Below are 23,139 nucleotides of genomic sequence, written 5' to 3'. Positions count from 1 at the left end.
GATCCAAGTAGAACAGCCTGAAGAGGATCAAGTTAGGAGAAATTTAACAGATGCAATATTTATATTGCTTAGATTGATGTATTAACTTGGTTATTCAGACATCTATTAAGTCTTGAGGCAAAACAGAAGGGTAAAAGAAAATTCATACAATTGAAGTGATCTGTATCTGAGAATCTACATTGTTTATTTCAGCAATAAGTGCCCCCAAACCTGAAGTACAACATTTAAAAATCTACAACACGAAAATAGAAAATATTCAAAATGCAGAGAAACACAAGTCACCTTTAATGTGATTAAAACGTCACATGAGATTTTTTGCAGTTAAGTGGCAATTAAGGATGTGCTTTACAACACTGTATAGAAATTTTCAAGTTTCCTGTACAAGCAGGATCCTCATGCTTGTGCAAGTCGTTCTAGGACTCTTCGGTAATCTGAAACAAGTTGTTGGAAGCTCTCTTCTAACTGTTCATGTTGCATGTTTAGGTCTATTTGGTTCAACTGATTCGTCAGCTCCTCTGGTCTTAGACACCTTCTCATCTTGGCAAGTTCTCTCTGCTTTTTCTAAGCAATCAAACAAATAGTAGTTTGAACACAACCAATAATCATCGATAATACAGTATTTCATTCATCTATTCGATTTCAGTAGCTGGTTCTGTAAGATGTCCCTAATCCTAAGAAAAACAGTAACAGTGTTTGATTGGGACATCGTTTGTGTTAAAGCCTCGTGGTTTCTGTATTACCAATGAACCAGTGAACTGAAAAATGCTTTCGAAGTTTTTCCTTAACCAAACAGATTAGGTCTAATGGTCCTTCTACTACTGAACATGTATGGCATGAAAAACTAGACTGTAGAAAATAGACCAGGATATTTAGTTGTATGCTGACATTAATCACACTGCTGTCCCATTATGTGGCTGTTCAGCCAACTAATTTTCCCATAATTGACTATGAAAAATTTTAAGCCTCCTGTACACAGAAAACATTTCAGGAATTGTTACAAATTATTAAAAAGTTACCAGGGATTAGCAGTAACAGCACTGAAATGCAGTAAGATTACTTACAAGCATAAACATATTTGTACAGCAAGATGAGGAGTTCCTCTTGCTGTGTCACATATGTGGTATTTTTACCTTTTTCTTAAATACAGAAACGTTTGGAGGTGTTTTTCCTTTACCCAGATATATTTTTTTTATACAGCTGATACCTATTTCTGAACTGCTCAGTTCCTTAGTTACTTCACATTCTTCAGTCTTCCCTTGCTTTGTAAAAGCAGAATGTCATTCAACATTTCATTAAAAAAAGAAATATATGCATTATATATGCCTGGCATCTTATCAATAAGTCTTTGCAAGGCCTATGGAATCAAAGAATTTGTCAAAACAACAAAATTTTCCTAAACAATTCTATTTCTACCATCATTCTCAAAATCAAAGCCCTTCTGTACTCTATTTAATTTTACACTTATCCCTCAAAGGAGAATGTTTTCTTTCTATGATTGATGCTGAGGGTCAGGAGGAAGGAGTGGATACCACAATAGATGTAAATGAGTAAGATCAGAAAAAGATACTCAGAACATGTAATGGGTTGCCCAAATGAAAATTAGAGGAGTATCTTCTGACCAAGCTTCTGTCAGCAGAAAAATGAAAACCTCCTTATTCTAGAATTAATTCAGTCTGCTTAATTAACAGGAATATCTGTTAACATTATAAATATTAGCTGGGAAAAAAAAGGTATCAGCTTTTAAATGCCCATCGTATCTGATATTGTAGTATTAGGTCATCTCCAAGTTCCAGATTCCAGGTAAAGAGCAAACGCGCTCTACATGTTTCAGGCAACCAGTTGTTTCAATATCCACTTTTCAAAAATACTACCAGCATATCCAGGTTCACAAGATTCTGAAACATGCAATCAGTGACATTTTACCCAGGCAGTTTCAAGAGGATTCTTTGGAAGCAAATTATTAGGCTGGGCAGAAAAGTATATTTTGTTCAAGTAGTAAACCCAAAGTATTATGATGAATAAAAGCAGCACAGCAGTGGTGTTCACTTCCAAAAGGGATGACATGAAGAAGAAAGACATGATCAAGGAGACACATCTAGCAGCACAGCCCACTAATGAGCATAAAAAGCAGAGTTTCTTCAGAAACTGAGAAGCCGCGGTGAAACTGAAATTTCACAAGCTGCTCACTCTCTGAACTACCTTAGAGTGATGCCCATCAACCTAGTGGTGCCATATACATAAAAGCTCAGTATTTTTAGCAACAGCCTCCTTGCTAATGTGAAGTCTTCAAGGGGAATAGACGTATTAGTTTTTTTCATTGGGGTTTCTGCATACAGTTTTATTTCTGCTACTGTTAGCCAGGAAATAGCTGTAAGGTGCAATACCACTTTTACTAAATTAAGGTAGTGGCAATTTAGAGTTATTCTACATCTGTACGGCAGTGTTCAAATTAAGCTATCATGTACTTTATATAAAAAAATGATACTAGCATTAGAGTATGCAGTAATAGTCCTAATTCTTTATTAAAATTTGCCCCCCGCATTACTATATATATTAAAAGTTAGTTTAATCGGAGTTCTGAAAAGTTCTCAAAAACAGCACCATGCTTAAAGTTTATTGGAAACATTGTTTAAAACGAGTGCATGAGTAAGCTGTTTACTAGGTAGAACTACCTTAAACAAGATGTTTGTATTTCAAAACATGAAACTTAAAATGAACGAAAGGGTGTTGGCTGCTTTAAGGATTCTTTTGAATCCTCACTGAAATAACTGAAAAATTAAAAATGCAATATTCTGAAGTAGCAATATTGCATATCTGACAATACAAAATCCATTCATTATTAATCCATTTATTGTATGCAAAGACTGAAGTAGAAACAATTGCTAGAAGCATTAGAATTGAAGCTGCATACAGAATTTTGGATTTCCCCCACAGGGCCTCAGGGCTGAGTGAATGTAACAGTCCTGTTAGCTGAAAAATCATGGCCTTATTTGTAGGGGACACTGAGTGAAATCTAGCAAATGAGACAAGACACTCATGAAAGAGTATAGAAAGTGTTTTGATTAAGGTCCTGCCACTCAGTATGACATGGTATTATCTCCACATCAGGCATGTATTTAATACAGTGCTGGGTTCTCATTTCTGCTAACAGCCAATCCCCCCCCACCCCCCCCCCCGCCAAGTCCAACATGAGTACAATCAAAGTTTTGCTATTTTGGTACAACAGGGCAAGTGCTGCTTTAGGAAGGCTTGCAAGCTAATCAAGGTACTTCTCATACTTTGTAAAACTTTTCCAACAGGGTTTTGGTTTGCTTAGTGAGTACTTAATTGAAGAGTAGCTAACATGCTAGTTACAGCAACAAACCTAGATTTATTTGTAGTCTTTTGACTGATGCCATTAGCAACTAGGATTTTTTTTTTAAAATCTGTATCTCAAAAGGTCAGTTTATGCAACACAGACCAATTGTACTGAAGAAGATCCTGAGAAGCATTCTTAATAGGAACTAAGAAAATGACTTTGCACTAAGTTTAGTACTTGCTTAAATGTTACTGCTGAAATTATTTTATATTCCATCTGCATGGAGTTCTATATTGACATGGCTAGATTACTTCTAGCAAGCTGTTTTGAACGACCTAGCTAACAAGTAAAACAGGAATCTAAACTATGCCTAGTCTGCAGTGTAAACTTTTTACAGCATTTTCTTCTCTTAAACAGACAAGCCAAACACTTGAAGGTATTTTTAACCTTTTCAAGAAATTGATATCTTTTCCCTGTAGGCCTACCTGGGCCTAATGCCACCTGTAGCTAGAAAACATAAGCTCAGTAGTAACTTCCTGTTGGAATTGGGCAGGAAACAGTCAGGAGCCAACCACAGAATCTTCAGCACTGCTATGTATGAATGTTCTCTGCATCTGTATATGTGTCAGTTGAATACTGCATAACTAATAGTTGATTGGCAACATAATTGGCATCAACTACATTTATGGAAATGAAAGTAAAATCAAGTATAATTAGCCTTGAAATAAGTAGTAAATGATACTTAAGTCATATACACCTTATAAGGGCCAATCAGTCGTCTTTTAACATCCAACCGATAGCTTCTGGACTGTTCTGCATCACCCATATCTGTTGCACGCAATCGGAGAATTTCATAGACTCGTCTTGTGTGTTGCTAATGAACAGAAAGAAGGATAAAAACCATGTCTGAATAAAGAGGTCGCTCAATAGAACTCAAAAGTAGAGAAATACTGAAATACTAGAGTAGTTCCTCAGTTTATCAGAGGACAGTCAGAGGCATGGACAAAGCCTCTGTCAAACCTATCCTCCTATCTGGTGGGTTAAATGAATAAATATTCTTTTTACTTCAGAAACATTTTCCTCCATGCAGCCAGTGTCTGATCTCTCAGTGTTGCACCAGCTGTAAAGGTGCTTCAAGGACCTGCTGTAAAGGAGCAGAAGAAAATCCAGAAGCCAGAGCCCAAAAATACTTCAAAAGAACTGAAGGACTGGCACTAGGGTGTCACTAAGCAATAATTTACTAAACAGTATCTACTTTGCTAATTTGAATAATCTCCATATACCTACTGCCCTTCACCAGGCCACCTGGAAGTTCTAAATATGAGAATGAAACACCAATATTTAAAGTTTTTTTTTTTCTAGGTAAAAAATGAAAGAATTCATAAACAGAAAAACTGACATGCTTTGGGAAGCAGGATCAGCTAGTATCACATCTGGGAAGAAAAATCATGTTGCTACTATATTAACTGTTGCATCTGTATGAAAACAGAATTTAAGACCCAGTACTCTTTTGCTGAGCAACAGAAGAAAAATAAGATGATTTGTTTGCTACACTAGCACATATTCAGATACTGTTAAAAAAACAACTTATTTATCCTTTCAGGTTTAAGATATTAGATATAGAAGGCTGCAGATGTAGTTTCCTTACACAAGCTATATCATTTTCATGAACACATGTGAATATGGCTTCACACCCCCAAGCCGTGAAGTTTTCATTAAGCCACTTAAAATACATTTTTTAATTCAGCAACTCTGCCTTTTCACTACCATACTTACTAATGCGTTTAATCATTTACTGAGATTACCAGCAAATTTAGTTGTTCAGTTTAACTGTTTAGTTCTCCAAGAGTTCAGAGCTGCCTTAGTAGCAGTTGCTTGCTACTTTAGTGTTCTGCATTCCCAAAACACTTGTTATTTGTATAAATATACTTGAAAGAAATAGAAACCATGTCAAATTCTACTACATCAACAGAATTAGTAGGTAGAAAAACACGTTTATGTACGCTAGGTATCTCCCTTCCAGATACATCCTAAAAATCTGTTGAAATAAGGCAGTGTGTAAATTCCAAGTTTCCACCTCTATGTTTAAATTGTTATTCTACTAGCTGGCAAAAATATGTCCAACTACAACTGTTCTGATTTAATACCTTATTTATTTTCAGTTTCTGTTGAGCTTCTATCACCATTTCTTGACTGAAACCTTGCATTAACTTTCCTGGGGAAAAGCAAAGCAAGTCTTGACAGAGCTTTACAAGAACAAAGTCTCTTAGCTTCACATAGTTTTCAGATGGATCTTCAGCTAGAAAGAATAAAAAAAGCACGTAGTTAATAGCAGCATTATTTGTTTCCTCATCTCTGGTACGTAACTACAAAGAACTATGGAAAACAAAAGCAAATACAGTGTTCATCAGTATATAAACAACTCCACTTAATCACGAGTACTGCTATCAAAGTTTTAGAAGTTTGACAGTAGACGTTAAAGAGACTTCAGAAAGAAGAACTTCTAATATTTTGTGTATGCAGTACAGTATTAAACATATGCATTTCTAAGAGACTGACAGTATACATGTTTAATCCAATTTACCTCCTTGGGAAAAGACAATTACTCTATGTATAAACCCTTTTTCTTGTATGTCCCATCTATTCTGTATTTAACAGAGTGGTAGAACTACTAGAATACAAACTAATTATGTGGAAAAAGACTGGTGAAACTATCCTGCTGTATACTACTAAGCAAGCCGAAGACATGTATTGACCATGAGTTATAGTCTTTGTTGGCAAGGAGGATAGGGAAAGGTACAAGGACCTAAAGGACAAGTTTATCCAAAATTAAGAGGCTGGAAGGACCTAAGCAAAAGCTGATCACAATTTCAAGTCACTTCCATTTTGCTTAAAGTGGCAGCATAACTATCAAAACTGTTGCTTTAGAAAAACCACCAAAGCTCAGAACTAGCTTCACCAAAAATCAGTATAGTCCCATATGTGACTTTGTTCTCACTTATGAACTATACAGAAGAAAAATGCTTACTGTGTTGTGAATATATTTTTTTCTTCTTTACTTAATTGTTTAGACAGGCTTACTACAAATAAGTAGCAGGGTCATGTTCCCCACAACACTCATTTTATATGAACTAGCACTGTGGAATTTATTGCTAAACAGCTTATATCCCAACTGTGTTTTCCTTTAGTTTTGAGGACTACTGTAAATAGTTAAATTTGCAGTGTAAAGATGATCAAAAGCCAGTAAGTTACCAACGACTGGGATAGAAGTTTTTTTTGCGTATATGCACCACTGCACAACTGCCAATTTATTTTTTGGGCTGGAGAATGCTTCTAATGATTAGATCAGTTAAAATATTTTGTGCATGAGATTTGCCTAATCTTTTATGGCAAGTTTACAGCACTTATTCTGCAAAAGAGATTGAAGAAGCTGTACTAAAATTAATTGATTCCATTCATTTTCACTTGCATTAGTTAAAAGAAAGATGAGGCAGTTTCAGTACAGTAAGCACTATGAGCATACATTTCACTTTGTCAGTTCGGATGACAAGTTATAAGCAGAACAAAATATTTGCTGCAAATGTGAAACTCTTTTTTTTTTTTAGAAGTATTATCTCTTTCAAAGTAGTTAATTAGATCTTAATTTCCCCTTTTCAGGAAAGTTAAGGCTTTACTTCACAATTTTAGATACTACATAACTAAATATCCTGGCCACATCAAGATTGTCCAGACTGATTTTCCCCCCAGAAAAAGACAATAATTTGTTAAAAGCCTTAATTTCCATAACTTGAGGGCCATGTAGAATATTGCAAGCTTTCTCCTGCTTTATTCCATAAAGAAATTGAAATCTATTTTAGTGCACATTTACTGTTTGCTACAACTCTGCATTTAAGGCACTGAGCCATGAACATGTCACGTGATTTATACAGTACCATGTTAAGAATTTGTTTATCCTCAGCTATAAAAGCTATGTAAAACTTTATACTATTAAAAGGAAAAAGAAAAAAGTAAATGCATGATGCACATGATTTCCTGTTGCATAAACAAAGTCACACTGCCTTAGGTTCCTATGAACTGGATTAAAATTATGAGGTGGATTACTTTGTATTAGGATTATCCTTCAGCAATGCATTTTGAAAGCAAGTGTTCTACTGTATTGTAATTAGAACAGAGGAGTTATTCCAAACTAAGATGAAGTCTGAGATAGTGCCTAGAACTGAATGGTCAAATCATGTGTTTGAACTGCATTTCTTCCTATATTGACTTGAAACCACAGGACAGATGTCATGTTTGTAGCCATTTTTTATGTTATATTTTTATGCACATATACCCTTTTCCTCCCTCCGCCATTTCCTCAATTTTTTATTTTTAGGTATTTGTGCACACACCTCTAATACCATGGGTGCCTTTAGCCAGCAATACATGCTCCTGGAGCACAAAAAAATCTACAGATTTTTACTGTCTGTAAAATTCTAGCTTGCACACTAATATTAATATGCTATTTTAGTTTGGTCCCATCCCCATCTTGTCTGTCTCCATCCCCCTCCCCTGCCACTAAATTTTGAGTTTTGGCTAATAGGAGCAAGTTGAACAAGGAATTTGACAAAGCTTGATCTCTTGGCAAACTCAGCCGTGTATCTCACAATAAAATGGCTAATTAGCTGGTAATCCGTTCATGCTAGGGATTGAATTTTCCTGGTGTGCTGTTCTCTAAGTAAAGGATTTAAGGAGCTACATTATATACAGTTCTTCTATAAACCATGGTACTATTAATCCTGAACTGAGCTGAAGCTAAATCTTCAAAAGGCCATTTAATTCTGACAAACGAACACAAAAGTTAGTTTGCAGGCTAACCACCTGTGAATGCTACAAGTTGCTTATTAAACAGGTGACCTGAGTTAATAGTTTAACACAAACCTGTTATATCAAGTACTGTAGGAGAAGACATATAGTATCTATGAACTGTTTCAAGAAGCTGAGCACCATGGCCTTCTCCTTGGAATGGTGGCAAGATCAGCATCTGGCTACAGACAAAGGAATGTATTTTCAGTTCAAATGCATGCATTTGCAAATATTGTAACGTAAAGGCTTAAAATGAAATGGTATTTCATTTTAGATTAAAGTATGTGTAGCAATCTTCACGTTAAAACATAATTTTTAACGGAGTCTTAAAATCGCTAAATATTCAAAACTTGTTTGAGATTCCCTCTGCTTCAAGAAGGGAACAATGAAATAAATCAGTGCATAGTCAGCTAATAATGGGGATTTTTTTAAACAAATCAACACCATTATAAACAAGTATTGGGAACTTCAGCAGTTCCCTCTTCTGAAATAAAAGGCAAGGCACGAGTTACGCCGCCAATTACCTTACACGTGGCCGGGTTTTGTCTGGGTACACATAGTAATTATAGACTGTCATGTAGCCTACGGTCGCAAAGAGCGTAGCTCCATCCTTATTATACTTCTCAAATCTGCAGATAAAACAGAAAGCCAAGCAGGTCAATTACAGTCGCGCTCCCATGCAGTGTCCATTTTCTTTTCCATTCTCCAACTGAATTTTCAGTGTCAGCAAGCTACTCTGTGAGGGCCCAATGGGTACACCTGCTATGTTCTGAATGTACAATTCACTTAATTGGTGTGCAGCAACTTGGATAAATCAGGCCTCTTTACAGCACTTCAGTGCACTTGCCTATTATAAAGATGAATAGGTGGCAAGTAAAAGAAAACACAGGCAAAGCTCATTTTACTGTTTAAGCCTACATTCAGGGCTCTAACGGACAACAGCATTTAATTCAGCTCTATTCTCAAGGTTTCCCAAAGCATAATGGAGGAAAACTCAAGCCTGATAAACAATGGTTTTTCTTTCCTGGGAAAAATATCATTATACTGCCCCAATAATTGGCCAGCCACAATTAAAATGCAGGCTTTGTGGAGGTAATAAGGTCCACTGTTGCTTTAGAACTGTACTTACACTAGAAAGTAGTTCCATCTTTCATCATCTACATCAATAAAGCTAGCAGTTTCAATAAACCACATCAAGAATGTCTGAAGCCTTTCATGATATTCTCGAAAGCCTGGACATGTCATGTCGGCCTAGGGAAAAAGCCAGGAGAAGTCAGGTGAAACCTATCACAGATGTACAAGGGCAAAAAATACGCAAAACCTAATTAAATTCCCCAATACAAAAAAGCAGGTTTATAATTATTAATAAACAGGTAAAATGATAGTATTTATATATTATAGTTGAAACATTACTGAAAGTGCATCACTGCAAAATAAACTTTGTTTGCTCAAAAGCAGAAGTTTGACTTAGTTTTCATACCTTGTATATCTGATACGTTATATCTTCACCAGCTTCCTCATTATGGACAGAATACGTGTGTAGCAGCATTCCAAAGGGCTTGAAGTTGACCTCCTTCTCCAGCAGAGACACAAAGTCATCTGTGTTTGTGCAAAAACCAGGTGGAATGATTTCTCTAATTTTACTTTCAACATCATCTGCCTGGAGATCATAAAAGGAGGCAGGATCAGTGGAAGATTAAAAAAAGACAGCACTGATGTCACTGTTGAGCTATAAAAAATGAATATAAAAGAGCTGCTATGGCCTAATGGCAATTAAAAAAAAAGGAAAAAGAAAAAGAAAGTGTTCCTGTTGTTCAGTAGCGACCTTCCAGCAACCAAAGGAGCTGCACTGACAAGATCCAGAAAGGTCACCATCCAGCCACTGTAAGCACCAAAAAGCTTGTGGTTACAGCTTAAGCTCATGAACATTTTTATGTTTAAAGATTGTTACATTTGTTAAGTAAAACTTAAAGAGTGTTGCTAGCTATTCTGAAAGTGCACCATATTCAGAAGCTAAGACCTTCAGCCAGCAATTCTCCAAGACTATGCTACACAGTCTTGCAGAACCTGGGTTCCCAAACAGGCACCTTACAAGAGGTATTACGTGGTGCGGAACTAAGTGGAGGAAAAGGGACAGAGACCAAAAATGGTAGTTCCCGAACAGGAAAGTGACAGCTAGCACACTCTTGCATTCTTACATCTCCCTGCTTGAAATGCCTGCCTATAGGATTAGCTGCAAAACACAAACTCAGAAGACAACCTCCCACATTCAAATCACAGAATGTTTTGAAAACAAAGTTTGACATAAAATAATAAAAATATAATTTAAGGATACTGTCAGCAAATCTGACCTGTAGTGTAACATACTGGTGAAGAAATATTGACACCAAAATTAAATTCAGAGATTAAAATTACTCTTTTCAGATAACAAAGTGAAAGTTAGAGACTCTCAGCTGAGCAGACTTCATAATCCTTTTCAGATCCCAAAAAGACCACTTGATTGAATACATTTACTACTTCTTTTTAACCATGAATATTTGATGAAGTTTCACAATAACGTATTACTGCTTCTCACCAGGCAATAAAACTTAATGAATTGGTCTCAACTTAACAAAACCGTACTCCTCAATACAACCCCTAAAAGCCTGACATTACATTCAACAAAATGAGCTTACATTCAGTTCAAACTTTCCTCTGGACAATGAATCCAGGTTTTTACTTAATGGAGTTTGCCGTGAGTTCAGCTGTAATGTTTGTATTGTATCTATTTCCACAAGGACTGACACAAGAACACTTTGTGTTAACTTACTAAGCAGCTCTTTCACACCGTTTACATGCATGATGGGTATTAGTTCAAAACCAAGACCCTTGCTACTTAGCATTCAAAACAGGGAAATTAAGATGCTTAGAACAAAATACACTACAAAAGGCTAATACAACATGCTACTAATTCCTGTTCTTTCAACCATAGTCCCTTAAGTAGAAGCAATGCACCTGCAAATGAATAGCACTTTATCATTCAGTTACATTTTTAGTGTAGATAAAGATGGATGTAGTTCAGCACAAACAAGTTTTATTCTTAATGGCTTGGTACTACCAACATTTTTATTTATATTTGTAGAGCGCGCTATTAAGCAGTTAAAATACAGCTCTACAATTCTTGGTGTAAGAACCCAGTTAAAACACGTATAATCTTTACATGCATTTCATTCTCAAAACAAAGGAAATACATTTATTGGAACCTTTGCTATTCTACTTAAAGCAGTATTAGTTAAACGTATTTTCTTTACACTTACTGATTTAACTGCATTACAAAAAATTGACTATTTTTTTCAGAATCAATGAATTACATAAAGAAAAGATTTGTATGGAACACATTTTAAAAATGCCCCTTTTTTTAACCGTGCAATTGCATTGTTTATATAAATCTTAAGTCTGTGCTGCTGACAAAGCTGTAGGAAACAGCAACTAAGCATCTGTAGTGACTTTCAGTTTATGTATCTGAAAAGGGCATGTAAAAAATAATCTAGAATTAAAACAAGACTTCCAAGCATCAGTTCAATAACTCAAGACTATGTGGAAGATATCGAAAAAGGGCAAATATGCAGTATGAAGTATTATACAGATAAAGTAATTTGCTCTCCTCATGTTTTTAAATGTCTTTATTAGTGATAAGAAGGAAGACAAACTTTCACCTGGTGAAAGCATGTATGATAATGCATCCATTACTGGTACCACCACAGAAAAATCTTGTTTTCCATAAAATAGAAGGAATTAAATCATGAGAACAGAGGCTTATCAGATAAAGCAGTAGATAATCCTTCTTAGTTCTACATGACCACAACATAGTTTCACCTACTGCCTCCTAGAAGTTCTCTCCCCTTGAAATGGGGCCTGACATAATTTAAGAAAAGCAGCTATATTCTTTAGGTACTTTTAGAGTTAACAAGATCTCCCTTTCTGACAGAAGAAATCCCAGAATCCTCAGTTTGTGTGGTGGCATAAGTTTAAGTGATCCCATTTTCAGTTAGTAACTCCTGGAATACTGGAATCTAGAACTATCAACAGCATACAAATAATTTGTTTCATTAATACTTGTACTTTTTAATGGAAATATACATTACACAGTAGGCACTTTCCAGACACTTCTGAGGTGCTCATAATCCAAGGAGTTACCAGAAAGCTGTTTACTGCCTTTCCCTTGTGTATTTCTTCAGTATCAGCAAGAGGTTCATTTCGTTTATCAGAGCAAGGCACTCATATCTTACCAAATAGCATGGATGTACATGATGACATACAATTTCTGTTCAGAAAAACAATCCAGTTTTAACTACTAGTAGTTAAACTACTTCTACCTACTAGTCGTTAAACTAGTTTTAACTACTACAGCAGTGTTAAACATAGGCAAAGCCACTTACAATGAAGCGTTCAAAAACGTGAATGAAGCCAGTCAAGAATTGTTGAGCTTATGGTTCATGGAAGGGTTGCCCGTAGTGTATTACATATATAATCAGAATCATGCGAGGTGATGATGGGGACTTTGGTATAGGCTTGTAACTAAACTTGATTTGTAGTAGAACTAAAGGGGACAGTGTCTCTTTGCACATTGCATTTGACTCTGGATAATTTTAATATAGAGTTTATTCTTGTACTAACAGGCAGTTATGACACTTGTATACCATGCAGATACTGTTTCAAAGTGGCTTCATTTAAAATAATTACAGAAACATATTTGAAAGCTGAATTTCTCTAACAATTATACGTATTAATTCCAGTGGGCAGCAATGGAATGATCAGTAGTATTACTTAAAACAAGGATGCCCAATATTAAAATTACACTTTTTCATTAACTTGTGTAAAGTAAAGGTATTAGACCAGCTGCAAAGATAAATAGATTTATAGTAAAGACTGTTTCAGAGGTTAGTGAAATACTTTCCCCCACCCCATCATAAAATCCATATGAAAAGGAGGGTACTTGAACAGCTGCAAATCTCAAAGCAGAAAGCATTTCAGAGGTCAATGCTATTAATATTTACACTAGAAGAATGCTGCCTCTCTTCAGATATTTGAAAGAATCAGCTCCACCCAAGGGATAAATTCTGTCCATTTTCACTAAGTGAATGCCAACTTCTGTTCAAAACACGATCATACTTTGCTGAGCCTTCCACACTAACATGGTTTAGGTCCATCTTTAGGGAGACGATATTAAGATGCATAAATATGACTGGCTTTTGACATTTCAGGATCTTCTCTTTTTCCTCATGTTGGAAAGATCTTGGAGGAAAAAAATAGTAGTATTCAGAGGAATACTTCTGTCAGTGCCTAGCAGAGATGGGAGCAGCTGATTCAGCAATAGTGGAACCAAACTTAATCTGGTGGTGCGTTCTCCACCCCCACCTTCACCTTGTACCTGGGCCGCTCTAAGTTGCCTGACAAACCTCGGCCTCCAAACAAAGGGTTTGGCGGTTGAGAGCCCCTCAACTGTACCAAGCACTCTTGTGTAGCCAAGGAGGAGAAAAGCACTGAGTGTATCAGGGACCCGATCACCTAAACAAGGTACAGAACAAGAAGAGAACTAATCAATCATCTCCAGACAATCCTGGCAGTGGTACCGTTAAAACTTGAGAAATCACCTGCCTGGATTGTGGAAACTCACTGACACCTAAAGTCAATCATCTCCCAGTCCTATAAATAGTGGTCCCAAGTGAGACCAGCACATCCCTCTGAGTGGGATGCCTCTCAGAGACTGTGAACCCTCAAGTTCACAATCAGCTCAGAGGCTCGACTGTGCACCCATTGAGCAATGCAACGCATTCGATGTATTTGACCAAATTCAAGGGGGATATTTAATAGGTACCTTTGTACATATCTATCTCTTTTCTCTACATCTCTTTATGTGTCTCTGTCTCTACACCTATATGTGTGTGTGATTAAGGAATCTTAGTAAGTTTAAGTCGATTATGCTGCTAAGTTTTATATCATTTGATACTGTGATTTATCTCAATATCATTACTGAATTTAATTGCTGTTATTTTGTATTAGATTATTACCATCCTAAAGTCACACCAAGCACAACATATATCACTACACCAGAATCTCTGATACCCTATCCCTTTAGTCTTAACCTGTTGACCAAGTCTGGGACTAGGAATGAATTCATCTGCACCTAGACCTCTCTCAGACAAGGAGTTTAGAAAGCAAGGGGATCCACCCCATACCTTGTGACTCAACAGGACGGCATTCCTTTACTTTCCTTATCATAAACTCCTTTACTTTCCTTAGTCATAAACCATTGACCTCATCTGGGACTAGGGGTGGATTTCAGTCCATTCTGAACCTCGTGACTCAACAGGAGGGTCTCCCCTACCTTCTCTCCTCAATATACACATTAACTCAATTCAATACACAAGTAAATAATTCCAATTTAATTGTAATTTGGTTTCCCTCTGTATATCTTTTCCATGTTGAATAAGTAATAGAGTGGACCTTGCCATCGAATTCTGTTAAGTCACCTTTTTTACAAATTTATATTAAAATAATTTGCTTTCTGATATCTTTAGCGGTAATTCTTTGTAGTGGCCTAAATTATTAATTTGTGACACTTAGTATCACAGAATAAAACCACTTGCTGTTGAATGGGCTTGGGTGGGTATTTGGATACAAAATCTTAAGCTGTGAGTAACTTTGCAGACCATTAAAACTAACTTCTCACTTGTAACCAGTTATGTTAAAGGCAGAGACTGCTGTCCTTTCCTAAACACCATCTATTCACAGCACAAAGATTACCTGTCACGTATGGCACATAGTCCGCATCTTAACATGGTTATCGTGAAGGAGCAGAGATCAGCATCCAAACAGTTAACTTAGAAAAGTAAATGTTAATCTACATTTAAAGTAACACTGTGCTGTAATTACAGCTTATGTTTTAATCTCTGCAAATGCATTCATACCTTACAGTGGTTAAACTAATGGCAAATACAAATACAGAACAAGACTGATAACCATTGAATCATAGAATAGTTTGGGTTGGAAAGGACCTTTAAAGATCATCTAGTCCAAACCCCTGCACAGTACCTTTTTTCCTACTAAGGTTTAGATAAAGCCATATGAGCAGCCTATTTGGATGCACAGTGTTAATACCAAGGGAAGCCCAGGGTAAGCTACCACATTCTTCTAATTCAATCAGAGGTTGTAAATACTCTGTAAAGTATACAGAAGCCTTGCTCAAAAAGATCTTTTTTACCCCCATCATAAACCCTCAAGCAATTGGAGGAATAATTCAGTAGAGGAAGCAGGGTTTGAAAGCAGCAAGGATTCTGAGCAATCAAAGAAGTCAGAGTGTGCTCAAGGCAAGACAGATCTTGTTTACCTTGCTCGTACCTTCAGAAAAGTAAAGTGGCTTTGTTATTTGCACTGAAAATAAACTGATTAAAAAGGTGCTATGGTGGGGATTTCTGTTGTGACATGATTTTGAAATTATATTGGTGAAAGGTTGGACTGGTTTATTTTAATGATTACTACTTTGCCAACAGGCTTTCCTTTTTCCCTTATTTCTAAAAACCTTCTAAAGATTGAAGAGCATGACCTTTCACTCCCAAGACTTGTTACCCTAGCCTCAAAAGTATTTCAGACATATCCAGGCATTTAGCCTGTTGAACTAAGTATATTTTAATACAACTTCAGAACAAGGAGGGACAAATCTTTAAAATTCATTTAACAAAGTCATTCCAGTATTTTTTTCTTTTAGAATAGGCCTTTCCTTGAAAATATTTAAACAAACTCCAATGAATTTGAAATTAGGAACTTAAAATACAGCTTGAAGTCATAAAGATGTTTAATTCCTAAAAAAAAAAAAGCTTTTCTTAGGCAGAGTAATTTGAAGTCAGTGCAAATGTATAGCCATTTCACACTACAGAGTACTACAAAGATTCATCAATAACCCTATCAATAGTTCCTTTTGCAAAGGAATAAACTCCATTTTTTCTTTCTTATAACAAAGTAAAAATCAGATGATATAAAGTTTTCTTAATGCTTCAGAGACCACTCTGAAAAATTGAGTTTTTCTAAGTAACTGTACAGGTGCTTATACAAGTATTTAACAGTTAAAAACATTGTTAAGAAGATATTTTACTCCTATTTGTAAGTTCCATATACCTTTCTTCCGTTGGCTGAAAGACTGATTAGCTTAGCTTTTGCGGGGTTATCTCAAAAATATTCTGAGAGCACTAGAAGGATTAAAAAACCCCCACTTTTCTACAAGCTTGGAAAACCTGTAGGCAAAGAGAAAAAAGTAAAAAAAGTAGTAAAAAAAAAACCCCAAAACAAAAAACCAAAACCAAACAAAACATCCTGCAGGTAACTGTATTATTGTATTCCTTTAAGTAAGATGTAAAGCACAAAATACTCAACTAGAAGTTTCTAATCTTGTTTCTGCCTTAATTGTTCTCCACATTTGCCATTTAAAGAGACACAGTCAAGTATCCTACTTCATACAATATTTACAGAAACCTCCTCTTCCTTCTCACTGAATTGTCTTCAATATAAAAAACCAATGCTAGTCCTCCTCCTGGAGACAGTTAACATGAAAATACAGGCTTACTAAGTTGTGGCTTTTTGTGGAACTGGCCTTGGTATTAGCACCTCATGTTTGACACAATTTTGATGGTACTGCAGTCAAAGCAAGAACAATGGGAAAACATATAGATGAAGTTCAAAACTTTTTTCAGCTCAGCAATCAAGGGAGCTTTGTTTGCTTTTAATGTAAATCATGTTTGGGTGGGCAACTACTAAACCTAGCATCCTTGTCCATATCCCAACTAAGCCTTCTCAATCATATTTTAAGTGCGGGTCTGGTTGTGTCTTTACCTCCACGCAGTCAAACTTTTCATTAACTTTAGACGTATATTCGATGCGGAAGAGAGTTGAGAGGTTACCAGCAATATAGTACAAGAGGATCTTCAGTCCCTTGTAGCCAAAGGCAACTTCACTGAGGAAGGAGAAAAGAGCAATCAGGAACTCTATATAGCAAAACATTCACCCCACAGAGCTTTCACTTAATAAGCTTTGAAATCCACATTGTCTTTCCCAGTGAGGTATACTAAGCTTCCTAACAGGAAAAAGGAATCAAACTGGATGTGCTAGACAGACATAACTCCTTACACTATTTGTTATTTTGCTCCTCTAGTGGAGGCAGTGTCTGTGCACTTACTGTGACAGCTCAAGAAAGAAGATCCGAAACAGCTAATGCTACATTTACATTTCTCAAGATCTCAAAGTCATTAACACTTATTTATATTAATTGATCAATAACAGTTATTAAAACTTATTTTGCAGTGTAGTATACTACTTTGGAATACACTAATGCAATTTATACTGTGTAAAACACATAGATAACCTGTCATAGCAATAAGTGTGGTTTTGGTGGACAGTTTCTGTATACTTATCCAACCTAACTAGAACCAAGTAAACACAAAAAAAAGAAGGTATGGAATATAAAAGCCTTTTTTACACTTTGAAAATATGAGTTGCCTGACATAAATACTATACTGTTGTGAAGTATAGAGAATTTCTTTTTGGGTGAAAAAGTGAACAGCAGAAAATGGTAATGTTCATAAAGAAACAGGTTCCTTTATTTGTTACTTTAACACACAGTTTATTTTTTTTTATTGCGATTTTTCTTTTATGGCAGCACATTTGTCATTTAAAATTCGAAGCGTAAGTGCCAGAACAAGAATCTGCTTATTAGTTATACTGACAGATTGGAGAGTTCTCCCATTACTAAAAGTATAATTATTGTCAATGACAGCTGCAGTAGGTGTGTGATAGCGAGTAGCTAACTTTATTACAATTAACTTAGGTAGTTCATCCTACTCTGAGTACATAGAATGCTTTTTAAAGGAATTGGAAATTAAGAAACTTAACTACTTCAAGAAGTACACAGATACATGCATGTGGATTTTCCTTAGGGTTTTGTTTTTCTGGGTGGTTTTTTTTTTTTTAATCTATGGCCAGATTGTTGAATATCACTCTATTGAAAATATTAAATGACACGTTTAGCACTACAGACATAGTCACTAACTTCCCTACAATGTTAATGAAAGTCAGCATTCTTAAAATAAAAAAAACCACTTTTCTATAGTTTGTGTGTCTAACTGGTTACAAGTGTACATATTAGAGAAAATGCCTGAATTCAATACAGTTAACATTTAATGATCTAGAATAGCCACCAACATGAGTTTAAGTTAATACTTGACTTCTGTGTTTTATTCACCAAAAATCCCATGTAGTAGTAAAAAATAAATTGATATACTGTTGCTAGATACTGTTTTTTGGTACACATTGCTGTGAAAGTTAAAGATTTCTTGTTTTCTAACAATTTGTAAGCAACTTTCCCCTTCCAGACCTATTAATTTGACTCTTGATATTTTAACTTACTCATCTCCAAACACTTGATGGCTATACTCTGGATTAAACGTTGTGTTGTCATCCTCCAAATCCTCAGGAAAGCGAACTGAGAAGGAGGGGTGGGGAGAAGAAAAGGAAAAAAAGAGCATGACCAACTCATCAGCTTCAGTTTGTTTATCCACAGATGCCATGCCTGACGTTCATGCATTCTTCCACTACAGACAACTTCAATTATGAACCTGTCTACATTAGGCTGGCACACAAATGAAATAAAGACATCTTGTGCAATTTAGATGCATGTTATTTGACCTGAGGAGATCAAATCATTAAGCAGAATAAAACTGAGAAATTGACACACATGTATACATCTCCTGAATATTACTGCCTTTAACTTCATCTTGAACACTGAGGACACTACCCAGCCAGATATTCCCACAGTAAGCCAGACCGATCATGTAATCAACATTGCCTTCTCGTTCTGCCATTCCTCTTCTACATGCAAGTCAGAGCACTTCACTGTAGGGGGTTTTCATGGAGTGATGAATGGAAAGAAATGTTTATGTGCATTTATGTTCATGTCAAAGTTTTGGAGAATCAGCATCTCTTCTATACAAGTACTCGTACCAACATTACAAGTGATTCCCCCCCCCGCCCCCGATTGTTTACTTTTCCTCAAAGCCTAGTATTAAACAAGGTCTTTTCTGGTAGTGCAAAATATTCGCTATAATGGCATCTACTCAAACTCAATAACTTACCGAACAAGCATTTTATTCATGCTTATGGAGTTACAGCAGTTGCTTCACAGTAATTGTGACAGGAGATCTTTCATCATAAAATATATGATTTACGATTAGTGGATGAAATTAGAGATTAAAGTAGGATTTTCTAGGAAAAATTTTAGAAGACTGAAATACTTGTTTCCCAAATATCCTCTGTGCATTGGCAGTTTAAAAAATTACCTAAAATTGGAAGGGATATAACTTAAGGCACTTAAGTGATAGTTCAGCCACATTAACAAAGCACAAGTAGCTCAAGACAACAGTTGCACTTTTTTTAATGTTGAATGAGTCAATACTGCATTAGCATGAGCATGCAATGCTGTAGGAGTTAATATTGCTATTAAAGCTTTTTTTAAAGCATGTGGAATATTGAACTACAGCTTCATTGCTTGCTTTGCTTGCTGCTTTACTCCAGTAAAAGTGAAGATAAGAAAAAAGTTTTTCTGATATTAGAAAGGAATTATTAAAAGAGAAAAATGAAAATGAGGACTGTTCTAGTGACAAAATAAAAGTTCGTCCCTCTCAAAGGCAAAACAGAATGGTTGCTCTTGTCTTCTCACGCTTAACTCTGAGCGCAATAGATTTGAGGCAAAGTAGCAATGTTAAAAAAACAACAAAAGAATCCAAACCAAAAAACAATGAGCAATTCTGAATTGACACCATGGAAGAAATTAGCACCCTGAAGAGGCTGGTGTATGACTGCTTTTATATGCACACAGGAAATGCATGCCTTTTTTTTTAATGGTACTGCTTTGTAGCTTCTCATCTTTTCTCTTAGTATAATTTGTATGTGGAAATCTACATTCTCTGAAATAAATAAGGAAGCTAAAAACATTAGCTGAGATGGGAAATGGGTACCTTGATTAAAAACCCTCTGGCAGTCTCCCTGAAACCTGACATAGCAGATCCTCAGATTTCTAGAAAAAATTCACTCAGATATTCTCTCTCATTCTTTCCTTTTGTTTTAGGAAGGTGGAAGAGAAAAAAACCACATTACATCTAGTCATAAAACCATAATTTGAAATAATGTTTAAGAGGAAGAGAAATACTTCACAATTATAGTCGCTTAAAAACTTAAGTGTTTTTGGTTACAATGTCATTTTGGCTCACAAGCCAAAAGCGATTTTGTATTAAAAATGCTACTAAACTATACAGAACAGATTACTAGTAGTAGTTCTGAGAAGCATGTTACAGTTCACTACTTTTACATATTAAAACCTGGGTGGATTTAAGTATAAGGAAGTTTCTTAAGAAGGTGCTAAAATATTCCAGTATCAAATGCACAATATTTTAAAAGTAACATTACCTAGTTTCAGCTGAATTGCTTCATTTGTATTACACTTGTATTCAGCCAGCTTCTTCTCCATAGCAGTCAGTCCTGAAGAAAAATGTTTTTAAAAGAGATGAGGTCTACAATCTATGTCACTATTATTGAACATATTTAGAAAAAGGCTCTCAAAACAAAAAAAACCCACAACACAAACCCACCAAAAATACTGAAGTAGGTTTAAAAAAAAATACAAGATGCTACAATGTGTAAAAGGAATATAGAGATTTATCTCAAACACTTTTCTTGAAGTAGAAACAAGAACTAGAACACAGACCACAAGTAACCTCTCTTTAGTTTCTGAAAATAAAGTGCATTATAATAAAAATATTTAGATGTTTTAAGTTATTACCATTAAAACATATTGAAAGCTGCAGGTAAAAAAAATAAGAATTCAGTCTTACAGATGTTTCTTTTAAAGAGCATGTTAAGTAGCATGTTTCAGGGCATTTCAAGTGTTTGCATTAAGTCATTTTCATAAACAGGTGTTCATGAACACCACCAGAAATTACCTAAGTACCACTTCTCTTCCAGAGCAGATGAGGAAGGAAATAACAAACAAATTGCATCAAGTCTGTTCAAAGCATAATCCAGCACAGAGGACATGTGCCACTTATCATGGTATTTTTCAAGTGCTTTATAAATCCATCCTCGTCCCCTTTCATTCCATAAGTCTCATCAGAAAGTTCTTCCTCTAACTTCAGGTAGTAAATTTTAAGTAAAAACAAGTTTGGGGCTTTGGTTCTCCCCGCCCAGTAAACTAGTGGACATGGAGGTACACTGGCTTACCACGACTACGCGTGGGAACCATGAGCCCGAGGATGTCCACCTGCCCAGCACCATGTCCACAGCAACAGGGGGGCTGAAAAGTAGACGCGTTTCCCACCCCCATTCCCCGGTCGTCCGAGCTCACCGCGGCTAGCCCTCACCGGCACCCCCACCCGCTGTTCCCGCCACGGCCGGCCCGAGCCCACGCTCCACTTCCTTGCCTCGTGTCCCAGGCAGAGCGCTGCCACGCGCGGGCGGCACCGGGGCCCTGCCAGAGACCGAACGAGCCCGGCCGAGGGGAACAGTGTCGACCGCCGCTGGCGCCTCACTCCCCCTCACGAAGAGGCGCCGCCAGCACCCAGACCTGCTCCCCCAAGCGGCCAAGCCGCCACTCCCCTCCGCGGCCAGGGTGGCAGGGCGAGCCCTGTCAGCCCCCGGAGCGCAGGCTGGCAGCGCAGAGCAGACCTCATACGGACTCACCCGCCATTTCCGAAGAGCGACAGCGGCGGCAGCCAAGTCACCGAGGCAGAACGAATCAACCCGCGCGCCCACTCACCGGAAATGAACGCACACACACGCTTCCGCTTCCGCCCGCCGAAATGCAAGCGGGGAGCCAATAGCTGCACAGTGGGCGGTGCTTAGCCCGTGCGCATGCCCGGCGCTGTCCCGAGCCCGCGCCAATCCGGCGGGAGCCGTTAAGAAGCACATCCACGCGATTGCTCGTTTGAATAGCTCCGCCCCCAGGGAGCCGCCGTCAGGAGCTCGGGCTGACTCGGCCTGGCTGATGCACATGCGCAATGCTGCCTGCCGCGGCCTCGCACCTGCCCCGGCAGTGCGGATCCGCGTGCTGGGCCGGGGCGGCGCGCAGGTCACTGGTGCTTGTGATGTAAGAGTGCCATCCCCTCCGACAGCTGAGCGCTTTGGACGTGGGCTACGTCAGACATTAACCCTTCTGAAGAGGCCTAAAATGCAACATCTTCCCTTCCCGCTTTGGAGCAGGTAGAGCAACCTCTCTCACTTCCACTTTCTCCACATCCACACCTCATGGCTCAGTGCCACTCCTAAACTGAGGGGAAAAAATAGAGCTTTATCATTAGTAATAAAGCAAGCCGTTTGCTGAACCACTTGTTGCAACCACTGCTGGAAGGACTGTGGAGATTTCTGGAATTTTCTCTGGAGTGTATGTTTTCTCATGCACACACCTACTCTGTGACTACACACGGACATGCTGAACAAGACAGTGTATAGTGGTCAAATACTTATCAAATAGGCAGACTTCCAGCAAAACTACTTCTGCTGTCAGCTGGCATGTAGGCATGTATGTAGTGTGTGAACTCCAACTTACCTTCAGGAAGCTTTTGTTGACCCATAGCCAAAAAAGTACTGTTTTCTAGAGAAAATTATTTTAAACTTACAGAGGTGAGTCATTGTTTTGTAAGTACCATTATAAACTCCCAACTACTATATTGTAGTTTTATATCTCACTGTATTATCTGAGGTATAACAGAAGCCATCCTTTTTATGTTTTCCAGTGGCATGTAATGAAAGGGATCTTGTTGGGCCCTTGAAATAGTGCAGCAAGACAAAACATGCATTATTATTTAAGTCAGGTTTTATAAGCACTTACTGTGATTGGTCTGTCCGAACAAAGTATAAATTTCTTCCTTCTTGAGGCTGTGGCCTGCACGTTTTTCATTATGAGGGATAAAGCAAGCCAGTGT

The 23,139-nt window shown here is 37.2% G+C and overlaps 1 protein-coding gene across 2 annotated transcripts; it reads right to left on the bottom strand.

Moving 5' to 3' along the window:
* Nucleotides 1-393: 393 nt before the first annotated feature.
* Nucleotides 394-21,295, bottom strand: HAT1 (histone acetyltransferase 1; the record flags this gene model as incomplete). 2 transcript variants are annotated; one of them, XM_082001865.1, is made up of 10 exons in its annotated part: nucleotides 20,630-21,295; nucleotides 18,575-18,650; nucleotides 17,006-17,126; nucleotides 9,621-9,800; nucleotides 9,270-9,391; nucleotides 8,665-8,769; nucleotides 8,216-8,322; nucleotides 5,446-5,597; nucleotides 4,056-4,172; nucleotides 394-561 (listed from the first exon to the last, which is right to left on the bottom strand). In XM_082001865.1, the coding sequence occupies exons 1-10, from the start codon at nucleotides 20,688-20,690 to the stop codon at nucleotides 394-396; spliced, it is 1,209 nt and encodes a 402-aa protein (XP_081857991.1). In that variant the 5' UTR covers nucleotides 20,691-21,295. The 2 variants fall into 2 exon arrangements, with proteins under 2 accessions (XP_081857991.1, XP_081857992.1); XM_082001866.1 differs by having other exon boundaries at nucleotides 4,059-4,172.
* Nucleotides 21,296-23,139: the final 1,844 nt, after the last annotated feature.

Source organism: Phaethon aethereus, assembly GCF_964289735.1.
Source record: "Phaethon aethereus genome assembly, chromosome: 6".
In the NCBI taxonomy this organism is placed as follows: Eukaryota; Metazoa; Chordata; class Aves; order Phaethontiformes; family Phaethontidae; genus Phaethon; species Phaethon aethereus.
The sequence above is the reverse complement of the archived record's forward strand: the minus strand, read 5'-3'. Positions and strand labels throughout refer to the sequence as shown.